The sequence below is a fragment of the Ranitomeya variabilis genome, chromosome 3 (assembly GCF_051348905.1).
Source record: "Ranitomeya variabilis isolate aRanVar5 chromosome 3, aRanVar5.hap1, whole genome shotgun sequence".
In the NCBI taxonomy this organism is placed as follows: Eukaryota; Metazoa; Chordata; class Amphibia; order Anura; family Dendrobatidae; genus Ranitomeya; species Ranitomeya variabilis.
The window spans coordinates 136,715,489-136,739,748 of NC_135234.1; the positions used below are offsets into that span (position 1 = coordinate 136,715,489).

General features: G+C 44.8%; 1 protein-coding gene across 1 annotated transcript in view; it reads left to right on the top strand.

Annotated features, from left to right (window-relative positions):
* The window catches only part of LOC143815469 (acetylserotonin O-methyltransferase-like), a 185,434-nt gene that overhangs the window by 83,596 nt on the left and 77,578 nt on the right, over nucleotides 1-24,260 (top strand). Inside the window, exons 5-6 of the mRNA XM_077294686.1 lie at nucleotides 9,528-9,596; nucleotides 11,876-11,994. Coding sequence (XP_077150801.1) covers nucleotides 9,528-9,596; nucleotides 11,876-11,994 — 188 coding nt within the window. The remainder of the gene's footprint in view (nucleotides 1-9,527; nucleotides 9,597-11,875; nucleotides 11,995-24,260) is intronic.

Here is a 24,260-nt window from a genome sequence, read left to right on the forward strand (position 1 = left end):
ATGCATACAAATCTGCATGAAAAAAACGCATGAAAAACGCAACAAAAACGCATCTGCATAATGTGCACAGAAAATTCCACGGGCAAATCTGCAACGTGTGCACATACCCTAAGGGTATGTGTCCACGTTCAGGATTGCATCAGGATTTGACGCAGGTAAAATCTGCACCAAATCTGCACCTGAAGTCACTGGCAGGTCACCTGCATTTTTCATGCGTTTTTTGATGCGTTTTTTTCATGCAGATTTGTGTGTGTTTTTGTAAGCTCAATAAAGATATACAAAAAAAAAAATTGTGATGTAATTTCTTGTCCAACCTCTTCATTTACATACTTCATTGAAGAATATTCACACACAGCTAGATAGATAGATAGATACGTTAGATGGATACAATAAATAGATACGATACATATCTATCGTATCTGTCTATCTATCGTATCTATCTATCTATCACATCTATCTATGGATCTATCTATCGTATTTATCTATGGTATCTATCTATCTATCTATCTATCTATCTATCAATATACTGTATCTATTATCTACCGATATATCTATCTATGAATATATGTCTATATAGATATATCGATAGATATATATATTGATAGATAGATAATAGATAGATAATAGATAAATAGATAATAGATAGATGCGATAGATAGATAGATTAATAGATACTGTACGATAGATAAATACTATAGTTGGATCACACAAGCGAGAAACTCGGACGAGTCTCGCATCTTAATACCCGCCGCATGTATTTCTATGCAGCTGCACGCTCCACTCCCGAGTGCCGGCTCCAGTGGCGGGTATTAAGATGCGGACTCGTCCGAGTTTCTCGTATTTGTGATCCCAGCCTTAAATAAAGACACACGCAAAATCTGCGTTAGGCCGGGGTCACACTCGCGAGAAACTCACACAAGTCTCTCGCTTCAATACCCGGCACTGCTACCGGCACTCGGAAGCGGAGCGTGCGGCTGCATGTATTTCTATGCAGCTGAACGCTCTGGTCCCGAGTGCCAGCGGCAGTGTCGGGTATTGACGCCGGCCTTAAAAGCAATGTTTAATTAAAAGAAAACAAAATGGAAAAAAATATGGCGTGGGCTCCCGCACAATTTTCTGCACCAGAGGGGGAAAGCCGACAGCTGGGGGACAATATTTGTAGCCTGGGAAGGGGGTAAAACCCATGGCCCCTCTCTAAGCTTTGAATATCAGCCCGCAGCTGTCTGCTTAGCCTTTACTGGCTATTAAATTAAGGGGACCCCCCAAAAAAATGACGTGGGGTCCCCCTATATTTTATAGCCAGAAAGGCTATGCAGACAGCTGCGGGCTGATATTCATAGCCTAGCGAGGGGCCATGGTTATTGCCCCCCCCCCCCGGCTACAAATATAAGTCCCCAGCCGCCCCAGAAATGGCTCCCCTGTAGTGGTGGGTTATGGGGTAATAAGTTGTTAATGTCACCTTGCTATTGTAAGGTGACATTAAGCCTGGTTAATAATGGAGAGGCATCAATAAGACGCCTATCCATTATTAATCCTAGAGTAGTGAAAGGGTTAAAAAAATAAAGACACAGCCAGAAAAAAGTATTTTAATATTCTTAATTTTACCATACTTACCATACTCGATCGCCTGCATAAAAAATTAAAATAATAAACCAACAGTATACTTACTTTCCGCCATAGTCCAATTAATAATGAGTGTCCCACGACTATCTCCCCTATAGAACAGTGACACCGGGTGATGTCACCGCTCTATAGACCTCCAGTGACACACTGACAGGAGACTGTTATGGTTACCCCAATGACCATGGGAAAAAAATACAAAACGGACTAGCTCTCGGGTGATGGAAACTAAGGTCGACCGTGACCTGAACCTGACCCAACACTTACAGTAGCCGGGGGATGTACCTACGATGCCCTAGACACCACGCGCCAGCCGGAGATCTAACTACCCCTATAAGAGGAATATACAGGCCTGTCTTACCTCCAGTGAGGAACCCCCAAAGATGATAGTAGGCCCCCACAGATATTGACGGTGAGTTCAGAGGAAATGACATACGTAGGATGAACAGCAGATTTAGCACAGTGAGGTCCGCTTACTAGATAGCAGAAGGACAGGAAAGAGTTACTTCACGGTCGACCTAAAAATCACTATTCAAAAACACCATCCAGAAATTACTTTAAACTCCAGTGACAACTCATGCCCCTGGAGTAGTAATTTTCTGTCCACAAGAGCTTCCAGCACTGAAGAGTCACATTGCAGATTGCTGGACAAAAAATAGCAAAACAAGAAACAAAATTCAACTTAGCTGAACTGGAACTTGAGGCAGGTGAATGCAACAGAATGCTACTAGCACATTGTTGGCCGGCATGTGACTAACAGCCAAGCAGCCTTAAATAGGAAACTCCCCTAGAGGGTGGCGACAGGTAATCAGAGATGGAGGAAGGCAAATAAGAGACACTACCATAACAGACCACCGGGGGAGCCCACAAACCGAATTCACAACAGTACCCCCCCCTTAAGGAGGGGGCACCGAACCCTCACCAGAACCACCAGGGCGACCTGGATGAGCACTATGAAATGCACGAACCAAATCGGGAGCATGAACATCGGATGCTGTCACCCAAGAATTATCCTCCTGGCCATAACCTTTCCACTTAACCAGATACTGAAGTTTCCGTCTGGAAACACGGGAGTCCAAGATCTTCTCCACCACATACTCCAATTCACCCTCAACCAACACAGGAGCAGGTGGATCAGCAGAAGGAACAACCGGTACCTCATACCTCCGCAATAATGACCGATGGAAAACATTATGGATATTAAAAGATGCTGGGAGGTCCAAACGAAAGGACACAGGATTAAGAACCTCCAGAATCCTATAAGGGCCGATAAACCGAGGCTTAAACTTAGGAGACGAGACCTTCATAGGAACAAATCGAGAAGACAGCCACACCAGGTCCCCAACACAAAGACGAGGACCAATACGCCGATGACGATTAGTGAACTGTTGAGTCTTCTCCTGGGACAACTTCAGATTGTCCACAACCTGTCCCCAAATCTGATGCATCCTATCAACCACAGCATCCACTCCAGGACAATCCGAAGACTCCAATTGACCGGACGAAAACCGAGGGTGAAACCCTGAATTACAAAAAAATGGAGAAACCAAAGTGGCAGAACTAGCCCGATTGTTAAGGGCAAACTCTGCCAATGGCAAAAAGTCAAGCCAATCATCCTGATCAGCGGACACAAAACACCTCAAGTAAGTCTCCAAGGTCTGATTAGTACGCTCAGTCTGGCCATTAGTCTGAGGATGGAATGCAGACGAAAAAGACAAATCGATACCCATCCTGGCACAGAACGTCCGCCAAAATCTAGACACAAACTGAGTACCCCTGTCAGACACTATATTCTCAGGAATACCATGCAAACGCACCACATTCTGAAAAAATAGAGGAACCAACTCAGAGGAGGAGGGCAATTTGGGTAAAGGTACCAAATGAACCATCTTGGAAAAACGGTCACAAATCACCCAGATGACAGACATCCTACGAGAAACCGGAAGGTCAGAAATAAAGTCCATAGAGATGTGCGTCCAAGGCCTCTTAGGAATAGGCAAGGGCAACAACAACCCACTGGCCCTAGAACAGCAGGGCTTGGCCCGAGCACAAACATCACAAGACTGCACAAACATGCGTACATCTCGAGACAAAGAAGGCCACCAGAAGGACCTAGACACCAAATCCCTGGTGCCAAAAATTCCAGGATGACCTGTCAACGCGGAAGAATGAACCTCCGAGATAACTCTACAGGTCCAATCATCAGGGACAAACAGTCTACCAGGCGGACAGCGATCAGGCCTATCCAACTGAAACTCCTGCAAAGAACGCCGCAGGTCTGGGGAGACAGCTGACAATATCACCCCATCCTTCAGGATGCCGGTAGGTTCGGAATCACCAGGCGAGTCAGGCTCAAAACTCCTAGAGAGGGCATCCGCCTTCACATTCTTGGACCCAGGCAGATATGACACCACAAAGTTAAATCGGGAGAAAAACAACGACCAGCGCGCCTGTCTAGGATTCAGACGCCTGGCCGACTCAAGATAAATTAGATTCTTGTGGTCAGTGAGGACCACCACCTGGTGTCTAGCACCCTCAAGCCAATGACGCCACTCCTCAAACGCCCACTTCATGGCCAGAAGTTCCCGATTTCCCACATCATAATTTCGCTCAGCGGGCGAAAACTTTCGGGAGAAAAACGCACATGGTCTCATTACTGAGCAGTCAGGATCTTTCTGCGACAAAACTGCACCTGCTCCGATCTCTGAAGCATCCACCTCAACCTGGAACGGAAGTAACACATCAGGTTGGCGCAACACAGGAGCGGAAGAAAAGCGGCGCTTAAGCTCTTGAAAGGCCTCCACAGCCGCAGAGGACCAATTAGCAACATCAGCACCCTTTTTGGTCAAATCAGTCAAAGGTTTAGCAATGGCAGAAAAACCCGCTATAAATCGGCGATAGAAATTAGCAAAACCCAAGAACTTTTGCAGACTCTTCAAAGAAGTAGGTTGCATCCAATCACAAATAGCCTGGACCTTGACAGGGTCCATCTCCATAGATGAAGGGGAAAAAATATATCCCAAAAAGGAAATTCTCTGAACTCCAAAACTACACTTTGAGCCCTTTACAAAAAGAGAATTAGCTCGCAAAACCTGAAAAACTCTCCTGACCTGTTGAACGTGAGATTCCCAGTCCTCCGAAAAAACAAGAATATCATCCAAATACACAATCATAAACTTATCCAGATATTCACGGAAAATATCGTGCATAAAGGACTGAAAAACGGAAGGAGCATTTGCGAGACCGAAAGGCATTACCAAATACTCAAAATGGCCTTCAGGCGTATTAAATGCGGTCTTCCACTCATCCCCCTGCTTAATCCGCACCAAATTATACGCACCACGTAGATCGATCTTAGTGAACCACTTAGCCCCCTTTATACGAGCAAACAGATCAGTCAGTAAAGGTAACGGGTACTGGTATTTAACTGTAATCTTATTCAAAAGTCGATAGTCGATACAAGGTCTCAATGAACCATCCTTTTTACCTACAAAAAAAAATCCTGCCCCTAGTGGAGACAACGAGGGGCGAATATGACCCTTTTCCAAGGATTCTCTGATATACTCCCGCATAGCAGTATGTTCAGGTACAGACAAATTAAACAAGCGACCCTTAGGAAACTTACTACCGGGGATCAATTCAATAGCGCAGTCACAATCTCTGTGGGGAGGGAGAGAATCAACTTTAGGCTCTTGAAAGACATCATAAAAATCTGACAGAAATGCTGGGATCTCAGAGGGAGTAGATGAAGAAATAGGAACCAAAGGTGCATCCCCATGAATACCCCGACATCCCCAGCTCAACACAGACATAGATTTCCAGTCCAAGACGGGATTATGAATCTGTAACCATGGTAATCCAAGCACTAAGACATCATGTAGGTTATATAATACAAGGAAACGAATAATCTCCTGATGGTCTGGGGTAAGACGCATAGTCACTTGTGTCCAATATTGTGGTTTATTGCTAGCCAAAGGTGTAGAATCAATACCCTTCAGGGGAATAGAAACTTCCAACGGCTCCAAATCAAACCCACAACGCTTGGCAAAGGACCAATCCATGAGACTCAGAGCGGCGCCAGAATCCACATAAGCATTCACAGTCACAGATGATAAGGTACAAATCAATGTCACGGACAAAAGAAATTTTGACTGCAAGGTACCTGTAGAAAAAGATTTATCAACCTTTTTATCAACCTTATTTATACGTTTAGAGCATGCTGATATAACATGAGCTGGATCTCCACAGTAGAAGCACAATCCATTTTTGCGCCTGTAATTTTGACGTTCGCCTCTAGACAAAACACGATCGCATTGCATATGCTCTAATGCCTTTTCAGAGGTCACCGCCAAATGGTGCACAGGTCTTTGCTCAGAAGACACCGCCATATGGTGCACAGGTTTTTGCTCAGAAGATACCGCCATATGGTGCACAGATTTTTCCTCAGGAGACCCCGCCATATGGTGCACAGATTTGCGCTCCCGCAAACGCCGATCAATCTGGATAGCCAATTTCATGGCATCATTCAGACCTGTAGACACAGGGAACCCCACCATGACATCCTTCACGGCATCAGAGAGACCTTCTCTGAAATTAGCTGCTAAAGCGCACTCATTCCATTTAGTAAGCACCGACCATTTACGGAATTTCTGGCAGTATATCTCAGCTTCATCTTGCCCTTGGGAAAGAGCTATCAAGGCTTTCTCAGCCAAAATCTCCAAATTAGGTTCTTCATAAAGCAACCCCAAAGCCTGAAAAAACGCATCTACATTTAACAACGCAGGATCCCCTGGCGATAATGCAAATGCCCAACTTTGTGGGTCGCCGCGCAGTAGAGAGATAACAATTTTAACTTGTTGAGTCTGATCACCAGCAGAGTGAGATCTCAGAGACAAAAACAATTTGCAATTTTCTCTGAAACTCAAAAACCGGGATCTGTCTCCGGTAAAGTATTCAGGCAGAGGAATCTTAGGTTCAGACATTGGAGCACGTATAACAAAATCTTGTAGGTTCTGTACTTTTGTCGCAAGGTTATTCAAACCTGCAACTAAACTCTGTGGATCCATGTTTCAAATGGGTGTAACCCAAGCATTCAGAGGTTAAGAGGAGAGGAGAAAAAAAAGGCTGAAGACTGCAGTTTAAGCAAGGAATACAAATGATCCAACTAAGGTGCACTTTCAAACACAAAAAAAAAAAAACCTTTTCTTCTCCTTCCTACTTTAGTGCATATTTTAACACATAGATTTTTTACTTGGCCGGCCAAACTGTTATGGTTACCCCAATGACCATGGGAAAAAAATACAAAACGGACTAGCTCTCGGGTGATGGAAACTAAGGTCGACCGTGACCTGAACCTGACCCAACACTTACAGTAGCCGGGGGATGTACCTACGATGCCCTAGACACCACGCGCCAGCCGGAGATCTAACTACCCCTATAAGAGGAATATACAGGCCTGTCTTACCTCCAGTGAGGAACCCCCAAAGATGATAGTAGGCCCCCACAGATATTGACGGTGAGTTCAGAGGAAATGACATACGTAGGATGAACAGCAGATTTAGCACAGTGAGGTCCGCTTACTAGATAGCAGAAGGACAGGAAAGAGTTACTTCACGGTCGACCTAAAAATCACTATTCAAAAACACCATCCAGAAATTACTTTAAACTCCAGTGACAACTCATGCCCCTGGAGTAGTAATTTTCTGTCCACAAGAGCTTCCAGCACTGAAGAGTCACATTGCAGATTGCTGGACAAAAAATAGCAAAACAAGAAACAAAATTCAACTTAGCTGAACTGGAACTTGAGGCAGGTGAATGCAACAGAATGCTACTAGCACATTGTTGGCCGGCATGTGACTAACAGCCAAGCAGCCTTAAATAGGAAACTCCCCTAGAGGGTGGCGACAGGTAATCAGAGATGGAGGAAGGCAAATAAGAGACACTACCATAACAGACCACCGGGGGAGCCCACAAACCGAATTCACAACAGGAGACAATGGCTCCTGCAGTGCATCACTGAGGTTACCTTAGTTCAGAGTTTCACTTTATGGCATTGCTGTGTGGGAACTTTCTCACACAGCAGAGCCACAAGTGAGACTAGGGACTATTTTTTTATTTTTTACAGTGATGGAGGAATACAGTGCGGAAGGATACCTTCCATCATTGTATTCCTGGAGCCCCTGGAGAGTGGTCGCATCAGCTGATGCTGCTGCTCTCCATGAGAGATCATCGTGGAACAATCGTTTTAATTGGATATCTGCAGATCAGGGAGTATATTGTTTGTTTATTATTTTATAATTTGTTACAAGTGACAATGGCTTTGGGGATCAAGGTGACAAGGTGATTGTGAGTATGTACTCTATGTTTAATGTACTGTATTTCTATATGTATGTATTGTATGTATGTTATGAATGTTGCATGTTCTGTATGTATGTACAGTATGTTGCATGTCGCATGTTGCATGTCGCATGTCACATGTTGTCGCATGTCGCATGGTGTCGCATGTCGCATATCACGTTTCATGTCGCATGTTGCATGTTTCATGTCGCATGTTGTTGCATGTTGCATGTCGCATGTTGTCGCATGTCACATGTTGTCGCATGTCACATGTTGTCGCAGGTCACATGCCACATGTTGTCGCATGTCACATGTTGACGCATGTTGCATGTTGTTGCATGTTGCATGTCACATGTTGTCACATGTTGTCACATGTTACATGTCGCATGTTGCATGTCACATGTTGTCGCATGTTGCATGTCGCATATTGTTGCATGTTGTCACATGTTTTCGCATGTTGCATGTTGTTGCATGTTACATGTCGTATGTCGCATGATGCATGTTGCATGTCGTATGTCGCATGATGCATGTTGCATGTCGTATGTCGCATGTTGCATGTCGTATGTCGCATGTTGCATGTCGTATGTCGCATGTTGCATGTCACATGGTGTATGTTGTATGGTATATATTATCTGTTGTATGTTGTGTGTTGTATGTGCACACAGTCTAGACAAGTCCAGCTCTGCTACATCTGGATGCTTGACATCTAGATGTAGCAAAGCCTGTAGATGATCGTCGGAGATAACTCTCCAGCAATCACCTACACTACAGCGTTCTCACAATCAGCTGATCAGCTGTTTGCGAGAACCAGACTAGTGACAGGAGATAACTCCCGGTCACGTGCACGGCAGTTCTTGCGATAACATAAGTTATCATGAGAACTGCAGTGGACAAGGGACCTCCAGGGGTGGGACAGGTGAGCCGGCAGACATGCATAGTAAGCTGCGTATACGCAGTTTCTACGCATGTGACTAATCATTAGATGCGATTTTATCGCATGTAATGATAGTCTATGGTAAATGCAGCTCTATGCAGCGTCAAACACGCAGCGTTTCCTAAACGTGTGCACATACCCTAATAGACTCACCGTGCCCAGACTTTCATGTGTTACTGGAATTGCCTCTTGGCTATTAGAAACTGTTGGAAGGAGTGAGATTAAGGCTGCCGTCACACTAGCAGTATTTGGTCAGTATTTTACACCAGTATTTGTAAGCCAAAACCAGGAGTGGAACAATTAGAGGAAAAGTATAATAGAAACATATGCACCACTTCTGCATTTATCACCCACTCCTGGTTTTGGCTTACAAATACTGAGGTAAAATACTGACCAAATACTGATAGTGTGACGGCAGCCTAAGGCAAATGGTTTCAATTTTTTAAAAATCTATCTTTCGTAAGATGTGTTTATAAGAAAAAGTGACAGAAATGTAACCTTTTCCGTAATGTTGGAGATGAAGCTTTGAAGCTTGCATACAGGATGACATTTGTACATGATTGCACATAACATGTACGGAAGGAAATGTTTTGTCAATTATAAATGTAACCAAATAATGCTCCTTATTATATTGCAGAGAAGGAAAAAGTCAGAATGAGAGGGCTTTTGGGGTATCTTCAAAAGAAGTATTTGAAGGTATTTACAGGTAACTTGTGCACATACTGTAGATTTGCAACAATGATTGTTTGTTTTGCAAAAGAATATGAAGTCCTGGACCCAAATGTAAAAGTATTTCCTGGTGCATAATCACTGAGAGAGCATGGTTTTGTTATGTAGATATCCCGAAATTGCATTTTGTAACTGTGTATGAAATAATTTTGGAGACATTTATAGAAATGTTTAAATATATTGGAAGTTTAAAACAAAATGCCGCCTCCCCCGTGGTGCTCTCTCCGCTAGCAGAATAGGAAAAATAAATATGACATGGTGTAATTCATATAATTCCTGAGGATATTCCAATGTGTCCACCTGATATATGCTGTTATACTGTACTCCTGTGTTACCACTGAGAGCCATTGTCCACCAGCCACAGGACTGTAGTCGGGGGGGATGAATGAAGTGATGGCTGCCCATGCACCCTCCTGCTTCATTCAAATTCTGTGGCACTGATGAAGATACCAACTAATTGGGGTAGCAACTAAACTAATAGATCTGAACTAGCTTGCCTTGTAAAAATAAGGGGGTGAGTATTCCCACAGGATATGCTGATGCAATATAATCTGATTTGTGTGCTGTAAGATGTTGTTGTCAGAGTCCATGTACTGGAGACCCTAAATAATAGCACAAAGCCTGGTTCAGTGCCATATACAGGTCATATACAGGGGACCTATGTTTTTGGGTGCACTGCTGTGCTCTAGTGAAAGTGTTTCATCCAGGTGAGCTCCTGGGACATTACAAGAGTGTTTTTGCCAAGATAGCTCTGACATCACTAGTGGTTTTTAGTGAGGTGAGCCGCAATGACAGCACAAGAAAGCTTCACTCATGTGACAACTGTGAGGTTTCGGTCAGATACGCCGTGACATCACAACAGGGTTTAGTTGGGTAAGTTGCTGTGCATCACAATGGTGTTTTAGTCGGGTAAGCTGCTGTGATACCACAAGAGTGTTTTTTTAAAGGTAAGGTACCACGTTTGTAGATCATTAATAAATCACTGTAATGTAGCATAACATACTGCTATAACCAAGTTTTAAATGCATGTGAAACAGATTTCGTGTGTTATATGTGTTTAAAGAAGGAACTGGGGGCTGACATCTTGGTTTTGCAGCAGTAGCAGGGCACTAACAGTGTCATTTTACAGCACCCCATGGACATAGGAGATAATAGACCGGAGAGGACCCTATCTATAACATTGGAGAGGCGTTAGCAGTGAGCTGGGCACGCCTCTGTGGGCTGCACAACTCACTGCTGTAGGTGTGACTAGCAGCCATTTTATTATAGCCCAGTGCTCTCTGCCCAGCTCCACTTACTCTCTATCACAGGAGCTCCATTCACTCCATTAAGCTGCATTCCCAGCCTGCAGAGAGAGGTGACACCTGACACCTCTCTCTGCCATACAATGTATCTCTCCCCTCCCTCCACAATGCCTGGCCATTCACTGCAGACCTGGAGCTCCTTCTTATCTTACTGAGGGATGAGTCACAGACAGCTCTGCACAGACAATGCTGCTCCATACACACCACATAAACTAACTGTGCTTCTGATGCAGTAACTGCTGGTGATAGCAGATCACAGGGCAGTCACACACAAAATGGCTCTGCCCTGTGATGCTGCTCTTCATTCTGCCCCAGGGATATTAGACCACCCAAAAGGGGAGGGAAATGCTGATGTCAGCAGTTACTGCCCAGATTTTCCAGCTAACAGTAAAGCTGGTAAGTCTTACTATAGCTGCTTGAGGTCTAAAACGGAAAATGCTCCCCCTAGTGGTCAATATATATATTTGTAAGAAAATATATAATATTTTTCGTATAGAAATGTTTGCAAACAGTGCAAACATTGCATTAATACATTTTATTTACTATTTTAAGCTTAATTTCACAAAAAAACAAACTACAAGAAAACTGGTGGCACCTTCCCTTTAAGGCAAGCTCTGGTGACATCATGTCGTTTTCAGTAAGGTAGGCCCCTGTGATATCACAAGAAGGTTTCAGTCAGGTAAGCTGTGACATCACAACAGGGATTTGGTCAAATAAGCTGCTGTGATATCACAATGGGTCATCATTTTGATATGCTCAGGGGTGGACATACAGTATGTACCATTAAATCAGCATTGGGAACCACTGCTGTAGGTGTCCAGTCCTGTCCTTTTTAAAAAGTGGAAGAAAACCCAACCCAGCTTAGACATCTGCAGTGTACCTACAACATAATGCTTTGTATTTCAAGGTGTAAACGCTGTTCCCGTTTTTCTTTTGACTAATTTGTAATTAGATCAGAAGAGCAGATGGTGACTTTTATGCATAATATGGACACAATATGGAATGTTTGTGGAAAAGATGTTATACAAGCTTTTGACCTCTCTGCATTCCACACAGTCTTTGATCTTGGAGGTAATAAAAAAAAGTCTTACAAATGTTATTTGATTATTTTATTCATTATTTTATTTTATTTTGTATTCATAAATGTATGCAGTAAATCCACAGCATCCCACACTGAAATCTTCAATGACAAACAGACAATATATCAGGCAGATCTTTGTGCAGATTGTATGTAGAACGGTTTGAATTTAAAAAAATTAGAAATTTCTAATGTTATGCCTACTGTTGGTCCTACATTGGTCTTACACTCTCCAGTTATAACCTATTAACACATGTGACCACTTATATCTGCAATTGACTGTGGAGGTTACCTGTCAGTATGAGATGTCATCACTAGGGTTGAGCGAAACGGATCGTTCATTTTCATAAGTCGCCGACTTTTGGCAAAGTCAGCGTCTCATGAAACTGAGCCAATCCCTGTGTGGGGTCTGCCATGCGGTACGCGACTTTCGCGCCAAAGTCGCGTTTCGATGACGCTAAAAGCGCCATTTCTCAGCCAATTAAGGTGGACGCAGAGTGTGGGCAGCGTGATGACATAGATCTCAGTCCCCACCATCTTAGAGAAGGGCATTGCAGTGATTGGCTTGCTTTCTGCAGCGTCACAGGGGCTATAAAGGGGCGTTCCCGCCGACCGCCATCTTACTGCTGCTGATCTGAGCGTAGGGAGAGGTTGCTGCCGCTTCTTCGGAAGCAGGGATAGTGATAGGCAGGGTACATAAAGCTACAAACCGCTTGTGCTGTAGCGATTTCCACTGTCCAACACCGCCTTTTGTTTGCAGGGACAGTGGAAGCTACATTTTTTTTTCCTCAGCGCTGTCGCTCATTGGGCTGCCCTAGAAGGCTCCCTGACCCTGATAGCTGCGTTGCTGTGTGTGTACGACGCTGTGCAAACCAACTGCTTTTTTCAAAGCACAAATCCTGTTTTTCCTTCCTTTCTGCACAGCTATCTTGTGTGTTTGTCCACACTTTTGTGTGCAGCAGTCCTTTTTATAGCTGCCTGCCATACTTTTCTGAGATTACTGCAGGGAGATAAATATTGGCAAGTCTGCCTCTGTGCCATTGCAGTGGGTGGCATCTCTCTCTCATTGTGTGGCACTGAAAACCACTGTGTGATACTTGGCCATTTTTTTTTTTTTTTGCTAAATTCTCCCTTTCAAAAAAAAAAAATTTGTGGGAGATAAATATTGGCAAGTCTGCCTCCGTGCCATTGCTGTGGGTGGCATCTCTCTCTCATTGTGTGCCACCGAAAAACACTGTGTGATACTTGGCCATTTTTTTTTTTTTTCTAAATTCTCCCTTTTCAAAAAAAAATAATTAGTGGGAGATAAATATTGGCAAGTCTGCCTCCGTGCCATTGCTGTGGGTGGCATCTCTCTCTCATTGTGTGCCACTGAAAAGCACTGTGTAATACTGGGCCTTTTTGTTTTTTTGGGGTAAATTCTCCCTTTTAAAAAAAAAATAATAAGTGGGAGATAAATATTGGCAACTCTGCCTCTGTGCCAGTCCTGTGTGTGGCATCTGTCTCTCACTGTGTGCCACCGAAAACCAGTGTGTGATACTTGGCCATTTTTTTTGTTTTTGGGTACATTCTCCCTTTTCAAAAAAAAATAATTAGTGGGAGATAAATATTGGCAAGTCTGCCTCCGAGCCAGTCCTGTGTGTGGCATCTGTCTCTCATTGTGTGCCACCAAAAAACACTGTGTGATACTTGGCCATTTTTTTTGTTTTTGGGTACATTCTCCCTTTTCAAAAAAAAAAAAGTAGTGGGAGATAAATATTGGCAAGTCTGCCTCCGTGCCAGTCCTGTGTGTGGCATCTGTCTCTCATTGTGTGCCACCGAAAAACACTGTGTGATACTTGGCCATTTTTTTGGGGGGGGTACATTCTCCCTTTAAAAAAAAAATAATAATTAGTGGGAGATAAATTTTGGCAACTGCCTCTGTGCCAGTCCTGTGTGTGGCATCTGTCTCTCATTGTGTGCGCCACCTAAAAGCACTGTGTAATACTGGGCCTTTTTTTGGGGGGGTAAATTCTCCCTTTTAAAAAAAAATTATTAGTGGGAGATAAATATTGGCAACTGCCTCTGTGCCAGTCCTGTGTGTGGCATCTATCTCTCATTGTGTGCCACCGAAAAGCACTGTGTAATACTGGGCCTTTTTGTTTTTTTTGGGTAAATTCTCCCATTTAAAAAAAAAAAAATAAGTGGGAGATAAATATTGGCAACTCTGCCTCTGTGCCAGTCCTGTGTGTGGCATCTGTCTCTCATTGTGTGCCACCGAAAACCAGTGTGTGATACTTGGCCATTTTTTTTGTTTTTGGGTACATTCTCCCTTTTCAAAAAAAAATAATTAGTGGGAGATAAATATTGGCAACTCTGCCTCCGTGCCAGTCCTGTGTGTGGCATCTGTCTCTCATTGTGTGCCACCAAAAAACACTGTGTGATACTTGGCCATTTTTTTTGTTTTTGGGTACATTCTCCCTTTTAAAAAAAAAAAATAGTTATTGGGAGATAAATATTGGCAAGTCTGCCTCCGTGCCAGTCCTGTGTGTGGCATCTATCTCTCATTGTGTGCCACCGAAAAACACTGTGTGATACTTGGCCATTTTTTTTGTTTTTGGGTACATTCTCCCTTTTCAAAAAAAAATAATTAGTGGGAGATAAATATTGGCAAGTCTGCCTCCGTGCCAGTCCTGTGTGTGGCATCTCTCTCTCATTGTGTGCCACCGAAAAGCACTGTGTAATACTGGGCTTTTTTTTTTTTTTTGGGTAAATTCTCCCTTTTAAAAAAAAAAAAAAAATAAGTGGGAGATAAATATTGGCAACTCTGCCTCTGTGCCAGTCCTGTGTGTGGCATCTGTCTCTCATTGTGTGCCACCGAAAAGCACTGTGTAATACTTGGCCATTTTTTTTGTTTTTGGGTACATTCTCCCTTTTCAAAAAAAAATAATTAGAGGGAGATAAATATTGGCAAGTCTGCTTGAGTGCTGCTCCTGTGTGTGCCATCTGTCTCAAATTATTGGGGCACAGAAAACCTAGTGTGTAACATTGGGCCTGATTTTCCTTTCAGTGTCAGGCACCTATAAAGGTATATATAAATCCTACAGAAGTTTGAGTTCACCTTATAAGTTGTTTTACAGTAACAAATAGCGTTACTTTGGTTACGTTTTGCAAACAATGAGGAAGTCTAGTGGAAGAGGTCGTGGCCGTGGGCGGTCATTGTCAGCTGGTAATGATGGTAGTGGTGGTGGAGCATCAGGTGGTCGTGGTTAAAGCAGTACAGCACCTAAGTCTCGAGTTGCTGAGCCAAAAACGTCGTCTGCCTACACAAGGCCTCGAACGCTCTCTTTTCTGGGAGTAGGAAAACCACTTTTGAAGCCGGAGCAGGAGGAACAAGTATTGGCTTTCATTGCTCACTCTGCCTCTAGCTCTTTCGCCTCCTCCTCGGAAAGTGCCAAATGTCAGAGCAGTGCATCATCAGTGGATGCTCCCGGTCAGGAACAAGTCGCTTCCTTGTGTCCTTCACCCAGAACAACAGTGAAGGATGCGTCAGTCGATACAACAGGTTACTCCATGGAGCTCTTTACACATACCGTTCCTGGGTTAGACAGTGAAACAGTTAACAGGCCATGCCCATTAGAAGTTGAATCGGACATGGAGTGCACAGATGCACAGCCACAGCCAGATTACTATGCTGTTCCTTTGACTCAGACCAGAACATTTCCCTCGCAGTGTACTGAGGCAGAATCAAACCCAGCGGAGACTATGTCCCGTCACGAACGCTATACCACCGGCTTACACGGTGACACAGACGAAGTTGCACATGACATAGAAGAGGAGGTCATAGATGACCCAGTTGTTGACCCCGATTGGCAGCCATTGGGGGAACAGGGTGCAGGCGGCAGTAGTTCAGAAGCGGACGAGGAGGAGCCGCAGAAGGCATCAACATCACAACAGGTTCCATCTACCGGGCCCGTATCTGGCCAAAAACGCGTGGCAAAACCAAAACCTGTTGGAGGACAGCGTGGCCATCCGGTTAAAGAAGCTCAGTCTGCAATGCCTGAAAAGTTATCCGATAGTAGAAAGAGTGCAGTCTGGCATTTTTTTAAACAACATCCAAATGATCAGCGCAAAGTCATCTGTCAAAAATGTTCAACTACCTTAAGCAGAGGTCAGAATCTTAAAAGTCTAAATACAAGTTGCATGCATAGACATTTATCCACCATGCATTTGCAAGCCTGGAATAACTACCAAATGTCCCTAAAGGTTGCAGCACCCTCGGCCAATGAAGCTAGTCAGCAACGCTACATCCCTTCCCTCACTGTAAACCCACCATTTCCCGCACCACTGGCAGTATCTGTGCAGCTTTCGTCGGCAGGCCAAAGCAGTCAGGGAATCACCAGGTTTGCAGTAGGAAACACTGCATGTAGGGCACCGGCAAGAATACCATCTCCAACCCTCTCTCACTCACCCATGTCCACCGGCACCACCGCTAGTTCCACGATCTCCAGCTCTCCAGTCCAGCTCACCCTACATGAGACTCTTGTTAGGAAAAGGAAGTACTCATCCTCGCATCCGCGTACACAGGGTTTGAACGCCCACATTGCTAGACTAATCTCATTAGAGATGATGCCCTACCGGTTAGTTGAAAGCGAAGCTTTCAAAGCGCTGATGGACTACGCTGTACCACGCTACGAGCTACCCAGTCGGCACTTCTTTTCTAGAAAAGCCATCCCAGCCCTCCAACAGCATGTTAAAGACCGCATCGTCCATGCACTCAGGCAGTCTGTGACTACAAAGGTGCACCTGACAACAGATGCATGGACCAGTAGGCATGGCCAGGGACGTTACGTGTCCATCATGGCACACTGGGTGAATGTGGTGGATGCAGGGTCCACAGGGGACAGCAATATTGGGACAGTTTTGCCTAGTCCACGGTCAAGGAAAGAATTGGCTGTAGGCGTTCGCCCCCCCTCCTCCTCTTCCTCCTCCTCATGCAGAAGCGAGAGCTCGTCCACACACCGCAGTCGCACATCCACTCCATCCGCAGCTGCCACTGTTGCACACCAGGTGTGCCATTATGGGACAGCTAGTGGCAAGCGTCAGCAGGCTGTATTGGCAATGAAGTGTTTGGGTGACAACAGACACACCGCGGAAGTTCTGTCCGAGTTCTTGCAGAATGAAACTCAGTCATGGCTGGGCACTGTACATCTTGAGGCAGGCAAGGTTGTGAGTGATAACGGAAGGAATTTCATGGCTGCCATAGCCCTTTCCCAACTGAAACACATTCCTTGCCTCGCTCACACCTTGAACCTGGTGGTGCAGTGCTTCCTGAAAAGTTACCCGGGGTTACCCGACCTCCTCCTCAAAGTGCGCAGACTTTGCTCGAATATCCGCCGTTCGCCCGTACACTCCAGCCGTATGCAGAACTATCAGCGGTCTTTGAACCTTCCCCAGCATCGCCTAATCATCGACATTTCAACAAGGTGGAACTCCACACTGCACATGCTTCAGAGACTGTGCGAACAGAGGCGTGCTGTTATGTTTTTGTGGGAGGATACACATACACGGGCAGGCAGTTGGATGGCAGACATGGAGTTGTCAGGTGTGCAGTGGTCGAAGCTACAAGACCTGTGTCAAGTCCTTCAGTGTTTTGAGGAATGCACACGGCTGGTTAGTGCAGACAACGCCATAATAAGCATGAGCATCCCCCTAATGCGTCTGCTGATGCAAAGTTTGACGCACATAAAGGAGCAGGCGTCTGCAGCCGAGGAGGAGGAAAGCCTTGATGACAGTCAGCCATTGTCTGGTCAGGGCCGTGTAGAGGACGCGGTAGCGGGCAAAGAGGAGGAGGAGGACGAGGAGGATGATGGGGATGAGTACTTTTTGAATGAGGAAGCTTCTCCTGGGCCAACAGAAATTAGTGGCGTTGCAAGGCCGGGTTCTGTTTTTTTAAGGGAGACAAGTGACGTAGATTTGCCTGTAACAGCCCCTCCAACCAGCACAACCGCAGATTTGACAACTGGAACTTTGGCCCACATGGCGGATTATGCCTTACGTATCCTCAAAAGGGACACACGCATTATTAAAATGATGAGCGATGACGATTACTGGTTGGCCTGCATCCTTGACCCTCGCTATAAAGGCAAATTGCAAAATATTATGCCACATGAGAACCTCGAACAAATATTAGCAACAAAACAAGCTACTTTTGTAGACCGTTTGATTCAGGCATTCCCAGCACACAGCGCCGGTGATGGTTCTCAGTCTCACACAAGCTGCAGGGGGCTACATGGCAGAGGTGTTAGAGGTGCACAGATCAGAAGTGGCATTGGACAGAGGGGTTTTCTGGCCAGGTTGTGGAGTGATTTTGCAATTACCGCAGACAGGACAGGTACTGCAGCATCTATTCAAAGTGACAGGAGACAACATTTGTCCAGTATGGTTACTAACTATTTTTCTTCCCTTATTGATGTTCTCCCTCAACCGTCATTCCCATTTGATTACTGGGCATCAAAATTAGACACCTGGCCTGAATTGGCAGAATATGCGTTGCAGGAGCTTGCTTGCCCAGCAGCTAGTGTACTATCAGAAAGAGTATTCAGTGCTGCTGGTTCAATATTAACCGAAAAAAGGACTCGTTTGGCTACCCAAAATGTGGATGATCTCACCTTCATTAAAATGAACCACTCCTGGATTTCAAATTATTTTGCCCCACCTTTCCCGGCTGACACCTAGCTTTCCTATAAAAAGGTCTTGCTTGTGGACTGGTCTTACTGAGTGTTCCAATCTCTTAATTTGCAGCAGCTGTTTGTCCAGCATACGACATGTTTACACCTCCCTCAATGGGAAAAATCCCCCCACGGGGCCGTTGTCTCGCCACTTGGCGCAGGCACCCGTTACAGTGCTGTTTGTCTGAAGAGGTGGGTGTGCCCGCTTTTGGTCGACGGCACTGCCACTGGGTCCCTCATAGTACAATGTAGTGTCTCTGGCGGTGGTGGTGCGCACCCAACGTCAGACACACCGTTGTAACATGAGGGGCCCTGGGGCGGTACCGCCGGCCACAAGAGTTCCCCCCCCCCAGCTAAAACTGTGCTCTACCACGTGCAAAATTATCTCGCACAGCTCCACCAATGTTTAGTCTATGCACTGACATCATTCAATGCCTGGCACTGACAAACAATACCAATTTGTTTGCATCTATGATGCTAGTTAAAGTAGTCTGGGGCAGTGTCCTATATTGACACCAGTAAATACTAATTTACTGCCAAATTACTTTGTCATAAACTCTGCAGATGAGCCCACCCCTGTACCTAAGCATGCCACCCTTTTTTTACTTATAGTTGTTTTGCGAGACATTAACATGTATTTTTTTTTTGAGTACTAACTGTGTCAGACACTCCTTGCAATCCTCCTCCACTGACCACAATGCTGCCTGCCTGTGTATCCATGTAACCGATGTAAAACTGCCATGAGCCTATTGTTTGTTATTTTAGGCCTTTGTTAGCCTGTCTGCAGTCCCTACTTCCATTACTCCTCCACTGACCACACCAATGCTGCCCGTTTACCCCTGGAACCTATTATACAGTGCATAGAGCCTATTTTTTTATTTTATTTAATATTAAGAAAGCCATGATGGACTACGCTGTACCACGCTATGAGCTACCCAGTTGACAATTCTTTTGCGAGAAAAGCCATCCCACCCCTCCACCAGCATGTAAAAGACCGCATTGTCCATGCACTCTGTCAATCTGTGAGTCCAAAGGTACACCTGACAACAGACACATGGACCTGTAGGCATGGCAACGGAATGTTACATGTCCTTTGTGGCGCAATGGGTTAATGTATTGGATGCATGGTCCACACAGGGGACAGCCTGGTAAGTCTGTCTGCAGTCCCTAATTCAAGTTGTCCTCAAATGAATAAATCTGAGCTTCAACCTTCTGGCTCTCATTAAGTGCTGTTTTTTTTAAAAAAAACTTGGTGTTTAGGGCCTACTAACGGTGTCTGCCCCTGCCTGGTTTTTGTCCTCAACTGAATAAAGCTGAGCTTCCACCTTCTGGCTCTAATTTTTTATTTTTTTTTTTAATTGCTGGATGGGGCCTAATACCTCTGTTTGCTGCTCCCTGGTGTTTGTCCTCATCTGAATAAAGCTGAGCTTCAACCTTATGGCTCTTATTAAGCTTTTTTTTTAACAAAAAATAGGTGTTTAGGGCCTACTAACGGTGTCTGCCCCTCCCTGGTGTTTGCCCTCAACTGAATACAGCTGAGCTTCAACCTTCTGGCTTTTGGTCTATAGTATCAGATATTAAACTGCATTTGGCCTTCAGCTTTGGTTACGGCCTACTAACGGTGTCTGCCCCTCCCTGGTGTTTGTCCTCAACTGAATAAAGCTGAGCTTCTACCTTCTGGCTCTCATTAAGTGCTGTTTTTTAAAAACTTGGTGTTTAGGGCCTACTAACGGTGTCTGCCCCTGTCTGGTGTTTGCCCTCAACTGAATACAGCTGAGCTTCAACCTTCTGGCTTTCGGCCTATAGTATCAGATATTAAACTGCATTTGACCTTCAACTTTGGTTACGGCCTACTAACGGTGTCTGCCCCTCCCTGGTGTTGAGTCTGACCTCAACTGAATACAGCTGAGCTTAAACCTTCTGGCTCTCATTAAGTGCTGTGTTTTTAAAAATTGGTGGTTAGGGCCTACTAACGGTGTCTGCCCCTCCATGTTGTTTGTCCTCAACTGAATAAAGCTGAGCTTCAACCTTCTGGCTTTTGGCCTACAGTAGCAGATATTAAACTGCATTTGGCCTACTAGTGTGGTTGGGCCCTTAAAACAGTGTCTGCTGCTCTTGGGTTTGCTACTCCACTGAACAAAGCAATGCCGCCTGTTTAGTCCTGTTACCAATTTTGAACTGCATTTAGCCTACTATATTCTTTGGCCCTATATCTGTTTCCTCCTCATCCTGCCCATTGCCCAGCCACTGCTAGATGAGTCTGCTGGTACATTGACCTAGACCACTACATTCCCCTTGCACTCTACACAGCCAGAATCTGACCCTGCTGAAAGTAAGGTTCCCCTTCCCGCATGTTATACCACCTTACACAGGGACAAAGAGGAAGGTGCAGATGAAAGTGCAGGTTCCTTCATCAGGTGGGGGGGCATACTCGTTGGCGACGTCACTGGCACAGGGCCCCTCAGAGTATGCAAAAGTGTCACTGCTGGTGGGAGGCGCCCCCGCCATGCAAACACACCGCTGTACTTTGAGGGGCCCTGTGCCAGTGCCAATGCGAACGAGTGGGCCCCCCCCCTGCTTGCTCAGGATCACAGCACTTGCAACGTTGAAATACTTACCTCTCCCTGCTCCACCGCGTGACGTAGTCCACGTTTCCTGGGCCCACTAAAACCTTGAACCAGCCCTACCCCCCACAACTTTTGCCAAATGACCCCCAAGTTCCAATGCCCAACTATTATTATAACGTTAATTAAGATTGACAAGCTTCAGAAACAAGAATGGATGTTTTTGGCATTAAAATGGGCACTGTAGGTGTTTTCCTGGCCTCCACTCACTGCCGACTATGCTTCCCCATTGACTTGCATTGGGTTTCGTGTTTCGGTCGATCCCCGACTTTTAGTGATAATCGTCCGACTGCACTCGACTCAACTCTGGACAAAGTCGGGTTTCACAAACTCCGACTCGACCTTAAAAAAAATGAAAGTCGCTCAACCCTAGTCATCACTGGTGGTTAGTGTGCAGAGACTGATGGAAGACGTCAGCATGGCAACACTGGTACTAGGAAGCAGTTCTAGCACACAAAAACTCTACTAGATCTCCCATATTTATTGACAGGTTGCAATCATGACCACAACCCTTATAACTGCTGCTGCCAATCACTAGAATCTCAGTAGACTAACAAAAATTATTATAAATGCTGGGTAAACCACTAAAGTCATAAATCACAGCAAAAAATACTATACTAAATACTAAAAAGTAATTTTTATTACATTTGCTTGAAAATTATAGAAGTACAAAAAAACTCAATAAAAAATTCCACCAAAAAAAGGAAAAAAAACTCTGGGTAGAGAACAATCAAATAAATATTTAGAACCTGACGCTGTAAGATCCTGTTAAAGCTCTTTACTACAGTCTCCTACTGTCACGAATCACAGGGGGATATTTTTATCATCCCCACCGCTGACACCAATATGTCATGAACCAGGGTTGTTTGGTTGCCCTGATGATTTTCTGAAGGGGATTTATCTATATCCCACTTCCCAGTACCGGTTTGGAACTTGCAGCTCTCTGCACCCCCCTTACCCTCAGGTCAGTCAGGGAACTGCACCTACGATAATTAGTCGCCAGAAAGGCTGCCTTACTTTGTACTGGCTAATGGGCACACTGCAGCAATGGCGATATAGAGTACAGACTAAAAGTTTGGACACACCTTCACATTTAAAGATTTTTCTGTATTTTCATGACTATGAAAATTGTACATTCACACTGAAGGCATCAAAACTATGAATTAACACATGTGGAATTATATACTGCTATATACTAACAAAAAGTTGTGAAACAACTGAAAATATGTCTTATATTCTAGGTTCTTCAAAGTAGCCACCTTTTACTTTGATGACTGCTTTGCACACTCTTGGCATTCTCTTGATGAGCTTCAAGAGGTAGTCACCGGGAATGGTCTTCCAACAATCTTGAAGGAGTTCCCAGAGATGCTTAGCACTTGTTGGCCCCCTTTTGCCTTCACTCTGCGGTCCAGTTCACCCCAAATCATCTCGATTGGGTTCAGGTCTTTTGACTGTGGAGGCCAGGTCATCACTCTCCTTCTTGGTCAAATAGCCCTTACGCAGCCTGGAGGTGTGTTTGGGGTCATTGTTCTGTTGAAAAATAAATGATGGTCCAATTAAACGCAAACCGGATGGAATAGCATGCTGCTGCAAGATGCTGTGGTAGCCATGCTGGTTCAGTATGCCTTCAATTTTGAATAAATCCCCAACAGGGCCACCAGCAAAGCACCCCCACACCATCACACCTCCTCCTCCATGCTTCACGGTGGGAACCAGGCATGTAGAGTCCATCCGTTCACCTTTTCTGCGTCGCACAAAGACACGGTGGTTGGAACCAAAGATCTCAAATTTGGACTCCTCAGACCAAAGCACAGATTTCCACTGGTCTAATGTCCATTCCTTGTGTTCTTTAGCCCAAACAAGTTTCTTCTGCTTGTTGCCTGTCCTTAGCAGTGGTTTCCTAGCAGCTATTTTACCATGAAGGCCTGCTGCACAAAGTCTCCTCTTAACAGTTGTTGTAGAGATGTGTCTGCTGCTAGAAATCTGTGTGGCATTGACCTGGTCTCTAATCTGAGCTGCTGTTAACCTGCGATTTCTGAGGCTGGTGACTTGGACAAACTTATCCTCAGAAGCAGAGGTGCCTCATGGTCTTCCTTTCCTGGGGCGGTCCTCATGTGAGCCAGTTTCATTGTAGCGCTTGATGGTTTTTGCCACTGCACTTGGGGACACTTTCTAAGTTTTCCCAATTTTTCCAACTGGCTGACCTTCATTTCTTAAGGTAATGATGGCCACTCGTTTTTCTTTACTTAGATGTTTTTTTCTTGCCATAATACAAATTCTAACAGTCTATTCAGTAGGACTATCAGCTGTGTATCCACCAGACTTCTGCACAACACAACTGATGGTCCCAACCCCATTTATAAGGCAAGAAATCCCACTTATTAAACCTGACAGGGCACACCTGTGAAGTGAAAACCATTCCCGGTGACTACCTCTTGAAGCTCATCAAGAGAATGCCAAGAGTGTGCAAAGCAGTCATCAAAGCAAAAGGTGGCTACTTTGAAGAGCCTAGAATATAAGACATAATTTCAGTTGTTTGACACCTTTTTGTTAAGCCTACAATTCCACATGCGCTAATTCAGAGTTTTGATGCCTTCAGTGTGAATGTACAATTTTCATAGTCATGAAAATACAGAAAAATCTTTAAATGAGAAAGTGTGTCCAAACTTTAGGTCTGTTCTGTATATATAAAATAAGCAGCAGCAGACAGTAATGGAGCTTTTTGAGGTATGCAGTGAGATCTATGTACTCGCATATGCAGCGCCCCAGAGTCCTGGTCGTTGCAGTACTGTTGCTCCGCCACTAAGGGGGGCTATGGTACGTCTGATGGCACTGAAGGAGTTCATCTGACCAGGTATCACATACACCAATACATTTCACAGTCTGGCCTCCAGGGGGAGCTAAGGGTACTATTCATTAGGCCAC